Source organism: Esox lucius, chromosome 20 (genome assembly GCF_011004845.1).
Source record: "Esox lucius isolate fEsoLuc1 chromosome 20, fEsoLuc1.pri, whole genome shotgun sequence".
Lineage (NCBI taxonomy): Eukaryota > Metazoa > Chordata > Actinopteri > Esociformes > Esocidae > Esox > Esox lucius.
In genome coordinates, this window is record NC_047588.1 from 24252639 (window position 1) to 24266271 (window position 13633).

The 13633-nt window shown below is 48.2% G+C and overlaps 1 protein-coding gene across 7 annotated transcripts in view; it reads left to right on the forward strand.

The window, feature by feature from the left end:
* Positions 1-13633, forward strand: part of kirrel3l (kirre like nephrin family adhesion molecule 3, like) — a 43147-nt gene that overhangs the window by 18495 nt on the left and 11019 nt on the right. For 6 of the 7 annotated variants that reach the window (XM_020041097.3, XM_010885050.4, XM_010885051.4 and 3 more), the window contains exons 2-4: positions 9878-10033; positions 10689-10838; positions 12741-12898. In XM_020041097.3, coding sequence (XP_019896656.1) covers positions 9878-10033; positions 10689-10838; positions 12741-12898 — 464 coding nt within the window. The remainder of the gene's footprint in view (positions 1-9877; positions 10034-10688; positions 10839-12740; positions 12899-13633) is intronic. The other variant, XM_010885047.4, reaches the window with a different exon arrangement.

The window sequence follows — 13633 nt, forward strand, 5'->3', positions numbered from 1 at the left end:
TCCTCCCCTTCTTCTTGTTCAGAGTGCTTGCTTAATAATTAATTGATTAATTAGTTCTCTCATTAATCATTTATTCATTAATCACGGCCCGGTTTTTCTAGAGGAAGCGGTGCAATCTGAATAAAGCCTGACTTCACATTTCAGTCTAATTACGTGGCTCCGCTAATCAACGCTTAATAAATAGAGTTTCAGGAAATTAGTTTCCTTTCCCCATTTTGTCTCTTGAAAAAAAGCAGGATGTATGGAAGTCTGCAGGTAAAGCATTTTTCCCTTCTCTTTCTTGTGCTTGAGAAGCCTGTTAGTCATCACTGTTTTTTAAGAGCATCAAGGCAGAGGGAATCTGATGAACAGAACAAAGTTTGGTACTTAATTAACGTTTGCCTTTTTCCACATTTCTCCTGGTGAAAGGGGAATAGAAATGGCAGTGGCCCGGGAAACGGTGGACGTTGATTAATAAATGGCTGTTTGAAGGCCGTTTGTAAGAGGAGACAGGCGCTGGGAGGGTGGAGGAAAGGCCTCTATTGTTTCCCCGGGATCCATGGCTCTCCCGGGAGGTCGCGGAATAATTTGTGTAATTGCCGGGAGTTACGTAGCGCAGAGTTTCAGTGTCATGCACACAGAGGTGTGGGGAAGAGTAGGCTACTGAAATGGACAAAAAAGGACCTATGTGATGCAACCACCAGGAGTGACAACTAGCAAAAAGCATTTTGAATGCAGGTTTAATTACATTCATGTTTGTCCCTCCCTGGTGGATACACAGTTCACATGCCAGTTATTTCCTCCCTCAGAAGCCCTCAGTCAGATCCTGGGAAGAAAAAAAAATTAATCTCAAATTAGAGGGAAGCTTCAACTGAATGGATGCCAATTCGGCATTAACCTCTAAGCTTGAAAAAAACACACGTTAAGCAGTACTAATGAGACTCATTGAACCAGTCTCTTCATTTTCAAACATACACACACACATATAAAATTGTGTTGACTTCAATGTGCTGCCACCACCACCAACAGGGCATGCCTGTGTTTTTCATTTCAACAGCACCAGCACACATCATAGCAGCATCAGCAGAGAACGATAGTATTGATGGCCCTCTTCTCATTTATGAGATGCATGCATTTACTACATTACCACTCTCATTAAAAATTATAATAATAAAGGAAGAAAAAAAGTATTAATTATGAAATGCACTACTTCCTATCACGAAGAGCCAAGGGGGCCTCCTCTGGGCTCAATTAGGAAGTGTAGGCCGCAAATCCCCAGACTAAATTAATTGACACCCCAGGGCATTGGGCCCAGAGTCCCAGTGGCAGAGTCTAAGTGGAGTATTCCTTTGTTTTCATTTCCTTTGCCTTTGAGAGAAAGTGTATATGTGTGTATGTGAGAGAGAGAGAGAGAGAGAGAAAAGGAAGCACTTCTAACATGATCTCTTCATTGTGTTATGGATTTTTTATCTATTCTTTATTTATTTGTTTTTGTTGGCTCATGATTTTCTACAACTGGGGAAAGGGGGATATTTGAAGTAGAGTTTATTTATTTGCAACTCAGCTTCCTGTCACATATTGAGCACTACGGCCGCTGTATAGTTCATGTCAGCTGTTGTGAGGACACTGAAATTGGGCTTGTGCAAACAGCACAATAAGCTAATGATTTAAAAGCATAATGAATTATTCTGAAAGCCCTTCCATGCAGCGCTTGAGCAAAGGAGGGGGGGGAAAGTACAGGGGCAGAGACAGGGAGAGATAAGGAGAGACAGGGAGAGACAGGAAGAGAGGGAGCGGACTGGGAGAGAGAGGGAGAGACAGGGAGCGGACTGGGAGAGAGAGGGAGAGACAGGGAGTGGACTGGGAGAGAGGGAGAGGGAGGGAGAGAAAGGGAGCAGACTGGGAGAGACAGGGAGAGAGAGGGAGCAGACTGGGAGAGAGGGAGAGAGAAAGAGGGAGAGCGAGCATACTGGGAGAGACAGGGAATGAGACGGAGCGGACTGGGAGAGAGAGGGAGCGGACTGAGAGAGAGAGAGAGAGAAAGGAGAGAGAGCGTGGATTGGAAGCGAGGGTGACACAGCTTCAGCCAGCAGCCGTCTTGTACAGAAAACACCAGGGGGCAAGCGTCAACTAAATGACACGGTTGGCTCAATCAACATCTTGTCAAGACAGTTGGTTGATGTGTACAGACAGTCCCCGCCCCTTTCTCTTGTTTGTGGCTTTCATTTTCAGTCTTCTAGCCAGCTAGCCGCTCCATCATTGGTCGGGTCTGTACAGTCAGATCTTAGTCAGTGGAGGGGATAGCAGCTGTGGTATAATGACACTGATAACCTTTCCTGCTCACTAGAGACAAAAAGGCTGTTTTTCAGGATGTATGACTTAGTGTGTAAAAGCATCAGCCAATGCAGCAGACTACTGGGGCCTTGGCCTGAACACACACGTGGTACTAAATACACTTCAACACTTCTCGGCTCCCACCTCCTTCCCTCTCTATGATTCCATCTACTGTGTCTGCAGTGCCCAGGGAGAGACGGTCACATGCCTTCAGCTCCTCCACTGACCACCTCCCTCACAGCGAACCATGTCTGATAGGGGCAGCATGGAAATCAAAGCCTTTCAGTGGAGACAAACCTCTGGGTGACAGCACATGAGACAGACTGATCACAGCATTCCACTATCCCCTCTTCCAGAACCCGCCATTTACAACTTAGAACTGTTTTGAGAAAGCCCTCATGACTCTTTTTGGTTTCCGCCTTTTTTGTACCTCCCCTGTTTTTTTTTTTTACCAAGTGGTTTCTTGGTTTGTCTCCCACTGCCCTGGTTTTTCCAGCGCAGCGTGTTGACAAGCTGACACAAACCCCTGCGATTTTCACACCGGGGATGTGGAGTGACAGAAAGGGACAAGGAGGGAAAGAGAGAGAAGAAAGTACAGAGAGGAACCAAGCGGCTAGAGGAGGAAGGTGGCTGAAAGAGCCATGGAGAAGGCAAATCAACAATTAGTAACACCTTATATAACTCTGAGAAGAAGCCTGCAAGGCACTGATTTCCGGATCACGGCTGACTGTTGAAGTAGGAGAGTCAGAGCGGAAGGAAGGCCTATTGGGGAGACTGGGGAGGAGTACGGCTGGAGGAGGAGTACGGCTGGAGGAGGAGTACGGCTGGAGGAGGAGTACGGTTGGAGGAGGGTTTAGGGGGGTGAGAGGAGGGAGGGCAGGCGGGTGGATGGATGAGCCGGTCTCCCCTGTATATAAAGAGCTCCCAGTTGGAGCCAAGAATCCTTCCAAAGGACAGAAGGCTGAAAGGAGAGACTAGGAGGATTAAACTCCAGCAAAACAGCTCTTAAAAAGCTGTTAGACTGCAATTTACACACAAAACACAGAAAGAGAACAAAAAAGTGCGCCTGGAATGCGGGGCGGCGAGACGATAAGGCAGGAGAGGCCTGATGAAGGGAGAGAAACAAAGGCGTTGCTCAGCCAGGACCGGGTTTTAAGACCAAAGAACAAGATGCAGGTGGCCACAGGAATAGCCTGCCTGTGTCTGGAGAAGGGAGGCTATAGTTTGGGTAGTGGCTGGCATCCTCTGCCTGCTTCCCTCCAAGTCCAGACAACTCCTGTAGGAAACATGTTAATGAGCTTATACAGAGAACAGCCAAATCAGATCTGAGACGGGAGCAGGGACCCCTTTGAAACAAGTTCTTTAACTCAGCTGCCTCAGCGTTATGTGATGTCATTCTACACACTCGGCAAGATATTTACATTCTGACACACACACACACAGACACACGCATACACAAACAAATGCACACACGTTCACGCACACATATACATTAAGAGACAATGAGAGGAAGACAAAAGAACCTGAGTCAAAACAAAACTATAATAATTCTACATAGAGAAATGGAGCTTGCATTTTACAGCCTGATTTAGAGGCTTTATTTAGACGCAGCACAATAGATGGCATTTAGGAAGAGGGCTTGTTTATTCAGAGCATCACTTTTTTGCCAATTGCCTTGTTTTGTGTTCTTTTTTTATCACTTGTTTCCTCTAACTCTTACTCTCTCTTCGGTGACACCAGCTCAGTGTAGAATACTGCTACCGTGGAATAACCACGGTGACACCAGCACTGTGTAGAATACTGCTACTGTGGAATAACTATGGTGACACCAGCACTGTGTAGAATACTGCTACTGTGGAATAACTATGGTGACACCAGCACTGTGTAGAATACTGCTACTGTGGAATAACTATGGTGACACCAGCACAGTGTAGAATACTACTACCAGGGAATAACCACGGTGACCCCAGCATGGTATAGAATACTGCTACCATGGAATAACCATGGTGACCCCAGCATGGTATAGAATACTGCTACCATGGAATAACCACGGTGACCCCAGCATGGTATAGAATACTACTACTGTGGAATAACTAGAGTGACACCAGCCTGGTGTAGAATACGGCTACTGTGGAATAACCATGGTGACCCCAGCATGGTATACAATACGGCTACTATGGAATAACCATGGTGACTCCAGCATGGTGTAGAATACTGCTATTGTGGAATAACCACGGTGACCCCAGCATGGTGTAGAATACTGCTACTGTGGAATAACCACAGTGACACCAGCATGGTATAGAATACTACTACTGTGGAATAACTACATTGACACCAGCATGGTATAGAATACTACTACTGTGGAATAACTACAGTGACACCAGCATGGTATAGAATACTACTACTGTGGAATAACTACAGTGACACCAGCATGGTATAGAATACTACTACTGTGGAATAACTACAGTGACACCAGCATGGTGTAGAATATTGCCATTGTCCTGGGAAATGACTACAGTGCACAAGATAGATATTTTGTGCTATTTTGGACACTTTGAATTATTACTGCATGGAACGAATCAAGTTAAGAGCACTCATGTTTATAGAGCCAGTTAGATAGGGGCAGTGGTGTCCACAGCTGGCCTCCTGCGGATGAGAAGAAGTCTTCTTAAGATGCACCTAAAATAGAGATTGTGGCTTCCTTGACTGAGCGCCAAACCTCTTAGTGCAAGTCCCCACACACAGAAAAACACACTTGAAGTGTCATTGTGTAACCAAAGGCAAAGGATCAGCAGGCTTGTATAGCTGTTGAGTCTGTCACTGCGTATTCACATGGAAAGTGGAATAACATGACAAGGAAACTAAAATGATAAATGTTCTGCATGAGTGTTTTTTTTTTACTGCGTGAGGTGCAATATCCCTTTTTGGGATGTTTCTGGCTTCCAGGGTTGGTTTATCATGATAGACCATGATTATGGTGAGATGGTGCTTTCAGTTATCTAGAGTGACCCCAATGGCCACAGACACTGCTTAGACAATGTATCACAGGCAACACACCCAAATACACACACACACACACATACACACACACACACACAGACACACACACACAGATACACACTAGCCCATAATTCCATTGAGACCATGTCTAGTCCCCAGTGCAAATGTCCAGTAGCGGATCATTGGAAACATCTGTCCTTCTTGTCAGAGTTGCTGCGTCCTCACTCCCTCACTATCGTTTCAGAATGTCTAGTGTCTCACTCTCTCACTATCGGTTCAGAAAGACTGGTGTCTCACTCCCTCACTATCGTTTCAGAAAGTCTAGTGTCTCACTCCCTCACTATCGTTTCAGAAAGACTGGTGTCTCATTCCCTCACTATCGTTTCAGAAAGTCTAGTGTCTCACTCCCTCACTATCGTTTCAGAAAGTCTAGTGTCTCACTCCCTCACTATCGGTTCAGAAAGACTGGTGTCTCACTCCCTCACTATCATTTCAGAAAGTCTAGTGTCTCACTCCCTCACTATCGTTTCAGAAAGTCTAGTGTCTCACTCCCTCACTATCGGTTCAGAAAGGCTAGTGTCTCACTCCCTCACTATCGGTTCAGAAAGACTGGTGTCTCACTCCCTCACTATCGGTTCAGAAAGACTGGTGTCTCACTCCCTCACTATCGGTTCAGAAAGACTGGTGTCTCATTCCCTCACTTATCGGTTCAGAAAGGCTAGTGTCTCACTCCCTCACTATTGGTTCAGAAAGACTGGTGTCTCACTCCCTCACTATTGGTTCAGAAAGACTGGTGTCTCACTCCCTCACTATTGGTTCAGAAAGACTGGTGTCTCACTCCCTCACTATCTGTTCAGAAAGGCTGGTGTCTCACTCCCTCACTATCGGTTCAGAAAGGCTAGTGTCTCACTCCCTCACTATCGGTTCAGAAAGACTGGTGTCTCACTCCCTCACAATTGGTTCAGAAAGACTGGTGTGTCACTCCCTCACTATCGGTTTAGAAAGACTGGTGTGTCACTCCCTCACAATCGGTTGAGAAAGACTGGTGCCAGGGGACAGCAAAGCTCTTTAATATGTTATGCTCCAAGTCAGCCCTGCTGTTCTGCACTCTGACCGTGTGACGGAGAAAGCAAAGTCAATGTGTACAAGTAACAGCTAAATGTGCCCTCCAATCCCTGACAACTTACTTTCCCCTTTTTATGCTGCAACAAACACCCGCACATAGACATCCGATACCGTGAAATTATATTCCACTTCGGAAAATCAGGATTAAAATGCATCAGGCCAAATGCTTTTTGACCTTGTTACTGATTGAAACACTCATAAACACATAAACTGTCTGCTTTTGAAAACCACTATCGTTATCTTTCAGGGCTGAACTCAGAACACACAAAGTTAGAGGAACTAACCTACAAACCTCCAAAATGTATTTATATAGCTGTGAGCACCAGTAGCCCCACATATCATACAGCTTTCCTTTCAGGGCAGTTCCAGTGGCAGCCGTGAGGGTGCCGTGAGGGTATGCGTGAGGGTATGCGTGAGAGTATGCATGGGGTTATGCGTGAGGTTAATTATGAGGCTAATTGTGAGGGTATGTGTGAGGTTATGCGTGAGGGTATGCGTGAGGGTATGCGTGAGGTAATGCGTGAGGTAATGCGTGAGAGTATGCGTGAGGTTATGCGTGAGGGTATATGTGAGGGTATGCGTGAGGGTATGCGTGAGGGTATGCGTGAGGCTATGCGTGAGGGCATGCGTGAGGTTATGCGTGAGGGTATGCGTGAGGTTATGCGTGAGGTTATGCGTGAGGGTATGCTTGAGGGTATGCTTGAGGGTATGCGTGAGGGTATGCTTGAGGGTATGCGTGAGGTTATGCGTGAGGTTATGCGTGAGGGTATGCGTGAGGTTATGCGTGAGGTTATGCGTGAGGGTTTGCGTGAGGGTATGCGTGAGGCTATGCGTGAGGCTATGCGTGAGGTAATGCGTGAGAGTATGCGTGAGGGTATGCGTGAGGGTATGCGTGAGGGTATATGTGAGGGTATGCGTGAGGCTATGCGTGAGGGCATGCGTGAGGTTATGCTTGAGGGTATGCTTGAGGGTATGCTTGAGGGTATGCGTGATGGTATGCGTGAGGTTATGCTTGAGGTTATGCTTGAGGGTATGTGTGAGGGTATGTGTGAGGGTCTGCGTGAGGGTATGTGTGAGGGTATGCGTGAGGGAGAAATGTACACTGTTGCACATGGAGGACCAGTTGACACCTAAGGCTCCCCTCACTCCCCTCTCTGTCTCTCTTCTTTTCTTATCCCTCTCTCATCGGTTCCTCTCTTTGCCTCTCCTTTTCATCTCTCCTTTTCTCTCCCTGTCAAGAAATGTTTTCATGTAATTAAGCTGCTAATACACCGTCAAAGAATTGGCTAATTCAGCAGGGAAGAATTAAAGGAATCTGCGATGACTCATTAGCCAGCCGAGATGTTTTGTTGAGCATCCTCAATAACGAATTTGTGCAATGAATCACTGTATATTGTGAAGCCGTTTGTCAGTCTATAGCACACAAGCTATATATTGTACCAGAATGTGTAAATGTGTACGTGAGCTCGTTTATGTGATTGTTTTTGTTGTATCCTCCACTGTATGAGAACATGTGGGATTGCATGTGGGTGAGCGAAGGGGGAAACAATTCAACGCATGTAATCCATTTGGAACAACCTACCAGAGCGGTAAATTATGGCCCATTGTAAACATTTAGATACTCTGGGCAAGATACTTAATTGCAATCAATGTTTATACTGCAGGCATAAAGAGGAAAATCCGGAACGCACCATGCAGCAGAGTAGCCTATGAAAACACTCGATATAGCTCATAAAAGCTGATCAGGGAAAGGCCGCCTAAGAAAGCAGCGTTTTTGAAGGCATGACTGACATGACTTGAAAATGCCAGCCTTAACTAAATGCCTAATGGTATGAGCTTGAAAATATTTCACTTCTCACAGAAACTCTTCAAAACACAATCCCACAGGTTAAACCTCCCAACCTACGTACAGACACCATTTGTTTTGCTTTTTTAAACACATTTACCGGTGACTTTCCTGGTTACCGGTGCTGCGGGTATCCACAGCTCTCTATTTTGTTGCCCTTTTCCAATCTTCCTCTTTGTTGCTTTTCTCCATCTTTGTCGCCTACAAGAAAAGAAAAGAGGAAAGTGTTTGGGCAGACATTTTAGGAGAGCTGTAAGCCACAGGCCCGAGCCATGGAGAACTCACGTTCCTGATGGGCTAACTGTTCAGCCGGTCCGATTACATGGGAGGGAGGGATGAGGGGAAGGAGGTTGGGGAGGAGGAGAGCAGGGTTCAGTGCTACTGGTCCAGCCCTGGATGAAGCAGATAATTGAGTAGGGAACAAACACTGCCAACCAACCTCAGAACCCTTTTGAAAAGAAAGAAAAGCTAGACAGAATAATTGAGTGAGAGAGAGAGAGAGAGAGAGACAGAATAGTGGGGGGCGGCTTGAGAGGGAGAGAGAAAATCCTAGCTTGGGGGGGGGGCTGCTATTGAAAAGCTATTAAACTTGCATTTAGCAGGATTGATTGGAAATGAAGAGGCCTATTAAAAGAGAGGGACAAGAGGACAATAGCTCGTCTCTGGCCGCCGTATGTTGCCCTCCTTTTACCGGCTTGTCTTACCCCAGGAGACAGGGAGCCCCCCTCCAGCCTGTCTGTTTAAGTACTCCCACCCAGAGAACCAATGGAGGGGGGCTTAGCAGCGACTGAATAGACCCTCTTTATCTTCCCTCTGGCCCACCATTCTCCTATTGAGAGAGGGAGGCGGAAAGAGAAAAAACAAGGGAATGTTCTTTTAAGGGAAAGAAAGAAATAACCGTCCCCTTCTCTCTCAGCCCTACCTAGCCAACAGTGTTCTCTCTCAGCCCTATATCCTCTCTTCATAACTCCACCAACAGATCAGCTGTACCTCTGGAAGGAGGCCATCTCCATCCCCTGCCAGTCGGGTTTGTGAAACTCCATCTCAGGCATTGTGGCTCAAACAGTGGGAAATGAGGAGCTATATTCAAACTGCATGTGCGCGAGTGGGTGTGTGTGTTGTATGAGTGTGTATGTGAGTGAGTGTTGGCGAGCCAACGACGCTGTGTGTGTGTGTGTTCCATCCTTAAACACAGCCATGGAACAGACAGAGGCAGGTGTCTCGGCTGACATTCAGCAGTCTCAGACGAAAGCTTCCCCTGGGACACTTAATGGAGTTTTGATTGTTTAACATCCATTTTTACAAAAAGCTCCCCCGAAGAGTGGCAGACTTCTCTCCTCCACTGTGTGCCTGTTTTGTGTCACCGCAGGCAGGGCCATATGGTCTGGTGAAAGAGTTAAATAAGTCATGAGGCAGCTGAGGTTCAGGGGAAAATGGTTTCTAACGTCGGACTCCCCGGTCCCCTTTATGTAAGGACAGAGCTACACGCACGGGCGGGCCAGGCCAGGCCAGGCCCAATGTGGTCATGCTTTGAACTAACCCTTCAACATAGTAACATTTCGCTCATCCACCCTTTCCTTTCTTGTCTCCCAGCAGTTTCCCAGGCGGCCTACTTCTCCCAGCAGCCCCAGGACCAGGTTGTGGTGTCCGGTCAGTCAGTGACTCTGCCGTGTGTCATTGTGGGGTACCGGGGAATGGTGCAGTGGACCAAAGACGGCCTGGCGTTGGGCGGGGAGAGAGACCTGCCAGGTAACCACCCATCGCTCTGTGTCGCTCCGTCTGACGGTCTCTCAGTCTCACGTTCACTCTCCCTCTCTCCCTTTCTCTCCGTCTGTCTCTGATCAATGCCTGGTCTCATTAGGAAACCAAGGCTTTCCGTCTGTCTGACTGCTGCAGTTTCACTCAGACGAGTAGAGGCGCAGACAAACAAGTACAGTATACTGCAGACATACTCTCTACCGCAGTCAGACGCAGAGCAGTTCATTTGTTGTTTAGCATTTTGAAGCTTTTGTACTAAGGTGGATAATCAATTGGCTGTTGTCACGCGTTGACATTTAGCCGCGTTCTGGACTGGTGGGAAGGCGGAGGGGCTAGAGGCTGACCTTAGATACTACATCTTAATTCTGTCGGCGCTTTAAAGGACATTCAGGGGCCTCATGGCCCGGCATTCACTCCCACGTGTTGCTGCCGCCTTCCCCCGCTCCGCCATCCGAACGGCTCGCTGCTGAACCGGAGACGGTGCTGCAGCAGTCTCATTCAGGCCCTTGTCTTCTGTCTGTTTGCCCCCAGCCGCGCTCATTCTGCAGCCTTCTCTTTGTGGTTTTGGTTTGTTGTTTTGCCGTTATGTGTTTGTTTTCTTTCCCATTGTCTGAATCACTGCCTCCCCTACACTGGCTTCATACAGGATGGACGCGCTACTCCTTAATGGGTGACCCACTATCAGGCGAACACAGCTTGCTGATTGATTCGGCAGAGCTGGCGGATGACGCCGTGTACGAGTGTCAAGCTACACAGGCGGGGCTGCGCTCCCACCGCGCCAAGCTCACTGTGCTAGGTAAGATACACAGCTGTCGCGCGCACCCACATGCATAAACAAACCTTAGTAGGGGCTCTGATCTACCCGGAGCGCCGCTCTAGCTCAGCCCTGCAGGTTAGTTAGACTCTTGTCTTCATCATTGTCCTTCTACCCACAGAAAACAGTTCTACTAATGTTGTGGGTTGCGGGTCAGTCCTCACTGGGAGTTGTTTCTAGAAATCACCAGTTCTTCTCAGATTTCACCAGTAACACATGGAACGTGCGTTGGCTACTGCATATCAGCCCTTCAGGGTTTTTTTTGGCCAAAAACCCCCAGCTAAAGTGGATTGACAGAGCCGTGAAAGATGGGTTCCCTTCGCCATCGATAATCAAGACGGTGAGAGTGTCGGATGTTGTGGTTGTTAGGCGTCGCCACGCAGGACATGCATGGATGCTTAAAAGCCAAGGTCTGCACAGTTAGCAGATTTTACAATGAGTCACAAAATGTGTCAACCGCGGGCAGCTTTTACATTAACACAATGTGAGTGATCTACATATTTGCCAGGCATCCAGTGGTGGGGAGAGTAGTGGGGGCGGTCTGTGCGGGGGCAGGGGGTGGAGGGACAGCGAAGCACTGCTGACACCTGCTGGCTGGAAGAGGAACAGTCAGCAGCTCGTTCGACTGGCTTTACTGACTGAATATCGGGCAGATACGCCCACGCACCAAAGCAGGGACGGTTCGCAGAAGAAACTGGCAACGAGGCTACAGCACTGTCCCCTTACCGCGCCGCTTGTTTATGTCGTTTTGAGTCCTGTTTAAAGCCACGAAACGGGGGGGGGAAGAAAAGCCAGTGGATGAAAGGAGGATCCTGTGAAGTTGGAAGTAATCACGAGGAACACTGCTTTAATTGGCTTGACTCAGTGTTTGGCCATGCTCCACTCGCCATCACCTCTCCGCTCCTGCTCTCATGACCGCACAGCGCTCACAGCAGAGCACGGCTGCCCAACGCCTGACACCCACCCCTGCTTCAACAACACCCACACAGCCCGGAGTAGAGGCAGGGACAGTTTGGAGCGTTGGTTGGCGAGCGCGAGCCACCTCCTCGGTGACACAGACCGCAGGCAGGAACCCAGGGCGTGTAGAGGATGGACATAATGCAGGGAGTGGGGATGTGTGTGTGTGTGTGTGCATGCGTGTGGGTGTGTGTGTTTGTGTGCATGTGTGTTTGGCGAGGGAATCAATGCGGCCGGATGAGACCGAAGCAATCCAGCGCAGTCAAAGGAGTCAACGGCAGGAGTGCAGTCAAGGGAATCGGCATGGAAATTAAAATCACCTAGCACTCGGATTCCATTAGTGTCCGGACCGCGACGGTGGAAAGACCTCTGACAATTCAGATACACACAGAAATTGGTTTGGCGGAGGGAGACAGAAGGGCTGGGGCACGAGCTCGCTGCTGTTTACGCCTGCTGTTATTGGCCGGGGAGATAGACGCCTTCATCAGGGGCGCCACGCTCCGCTCGCCAGCAACGCGTGCGAAACCATGCAAATAAATGAACAAATAAGCAATTCAGATGAAACATCACTGGGCCACAGTGGGAGTAGAAGAGAGTAATAATGCCCAGGTCTCAATGTAAAAAAAAAAAAATGAAATAGGTTTAAAGCTCTTCTATTTTTTCTCTCCCTTAAAGCCAAATGTTGATGGTTTTCATTCCAGCCTGCAACGTACAAACACACCTTGTGAACCAACACGATGATGCAATTATATTGTATCCTCTATGAGCACTGGACGAAACAATGCAGTGAAACACATCATACCAATATCACTAGATTTTGCCCGTGTTCAGAAGCCTGGACTGCCAAAATAGCTGTTTTTTGGAGGGTTGCGGGTATTTCTAATCCTTTATCGTGAACCGGTCTCGTTTATTCCTCCTTTCTTGTAGTGCCCCCAACAGACCCTGTAGTGGATGGGGGTCCTGTCATCCGTGTGAAGGCCCACACGCCCTACAACCTCACCTGCCGCGCCTCGGGGGCCAAGCCTGCTGCCGAGATCACCTGGTACAGGGACGGAGAGGTCATGGAGACAGCCATATACTCCAAGGTACATTACAGTGGCAGAGCAGATAACCCAACTGGCCAGGGCAGGCTAGAGAGAGCAGGGGCATGTCCAATCTCATCACCCACACACACCAGACCGACAGCAGCAGAGAACATCAGAGCCGAGCTTAGCAGGCCACGGCAGGGGAAGCGACTTCCTCTCAGGGCACACTGATGTAGCCAACGCTTTCTTTTCTATTTCTCGGTTCTTGCTCTGTTTTTCTTCATTCTCTTATCTATTTCTTTCTGTCTCAGGACATGTTCTTTCTCTCGTTACCTATCTCCCCGCAGTGCCTCTTCCAATTTTCACTCACCCTTCTCCTCCATCCTCCTCCACTCTCCTCCGTCCCACCCCACCCCGGCCCTCCCCTTCCCCCTTTGCACTCTAACACACTGACACTACAGCATAACTGGAGCATGCCGAAGCTCAGACAGGCATGAGCATTTGATACAGTAGAGTTTCTGCTGAGGAGAAATCACCCACAACAATGCAGAAACACAATGGGAAGACGCGCCAGAGCGTGAACCAGCCGTGGTCGGGGAAAGTGTCACATTTGTCATGGTCTCTGACCACGCTAAACCACGCTAAACGGCCCATTTAAGGAGGCAGGAGCCCGCCGTGAAGAAGAGGAGAAGGGTTACGATTGGATAGAAAGTGGAAGTAAAAGGGGGAAGGTTGAGAGATATAGTGAGCTGAACGAAGTCTGCTTTTAGACAGAGGGAGCGGGAGGAGTGAGGG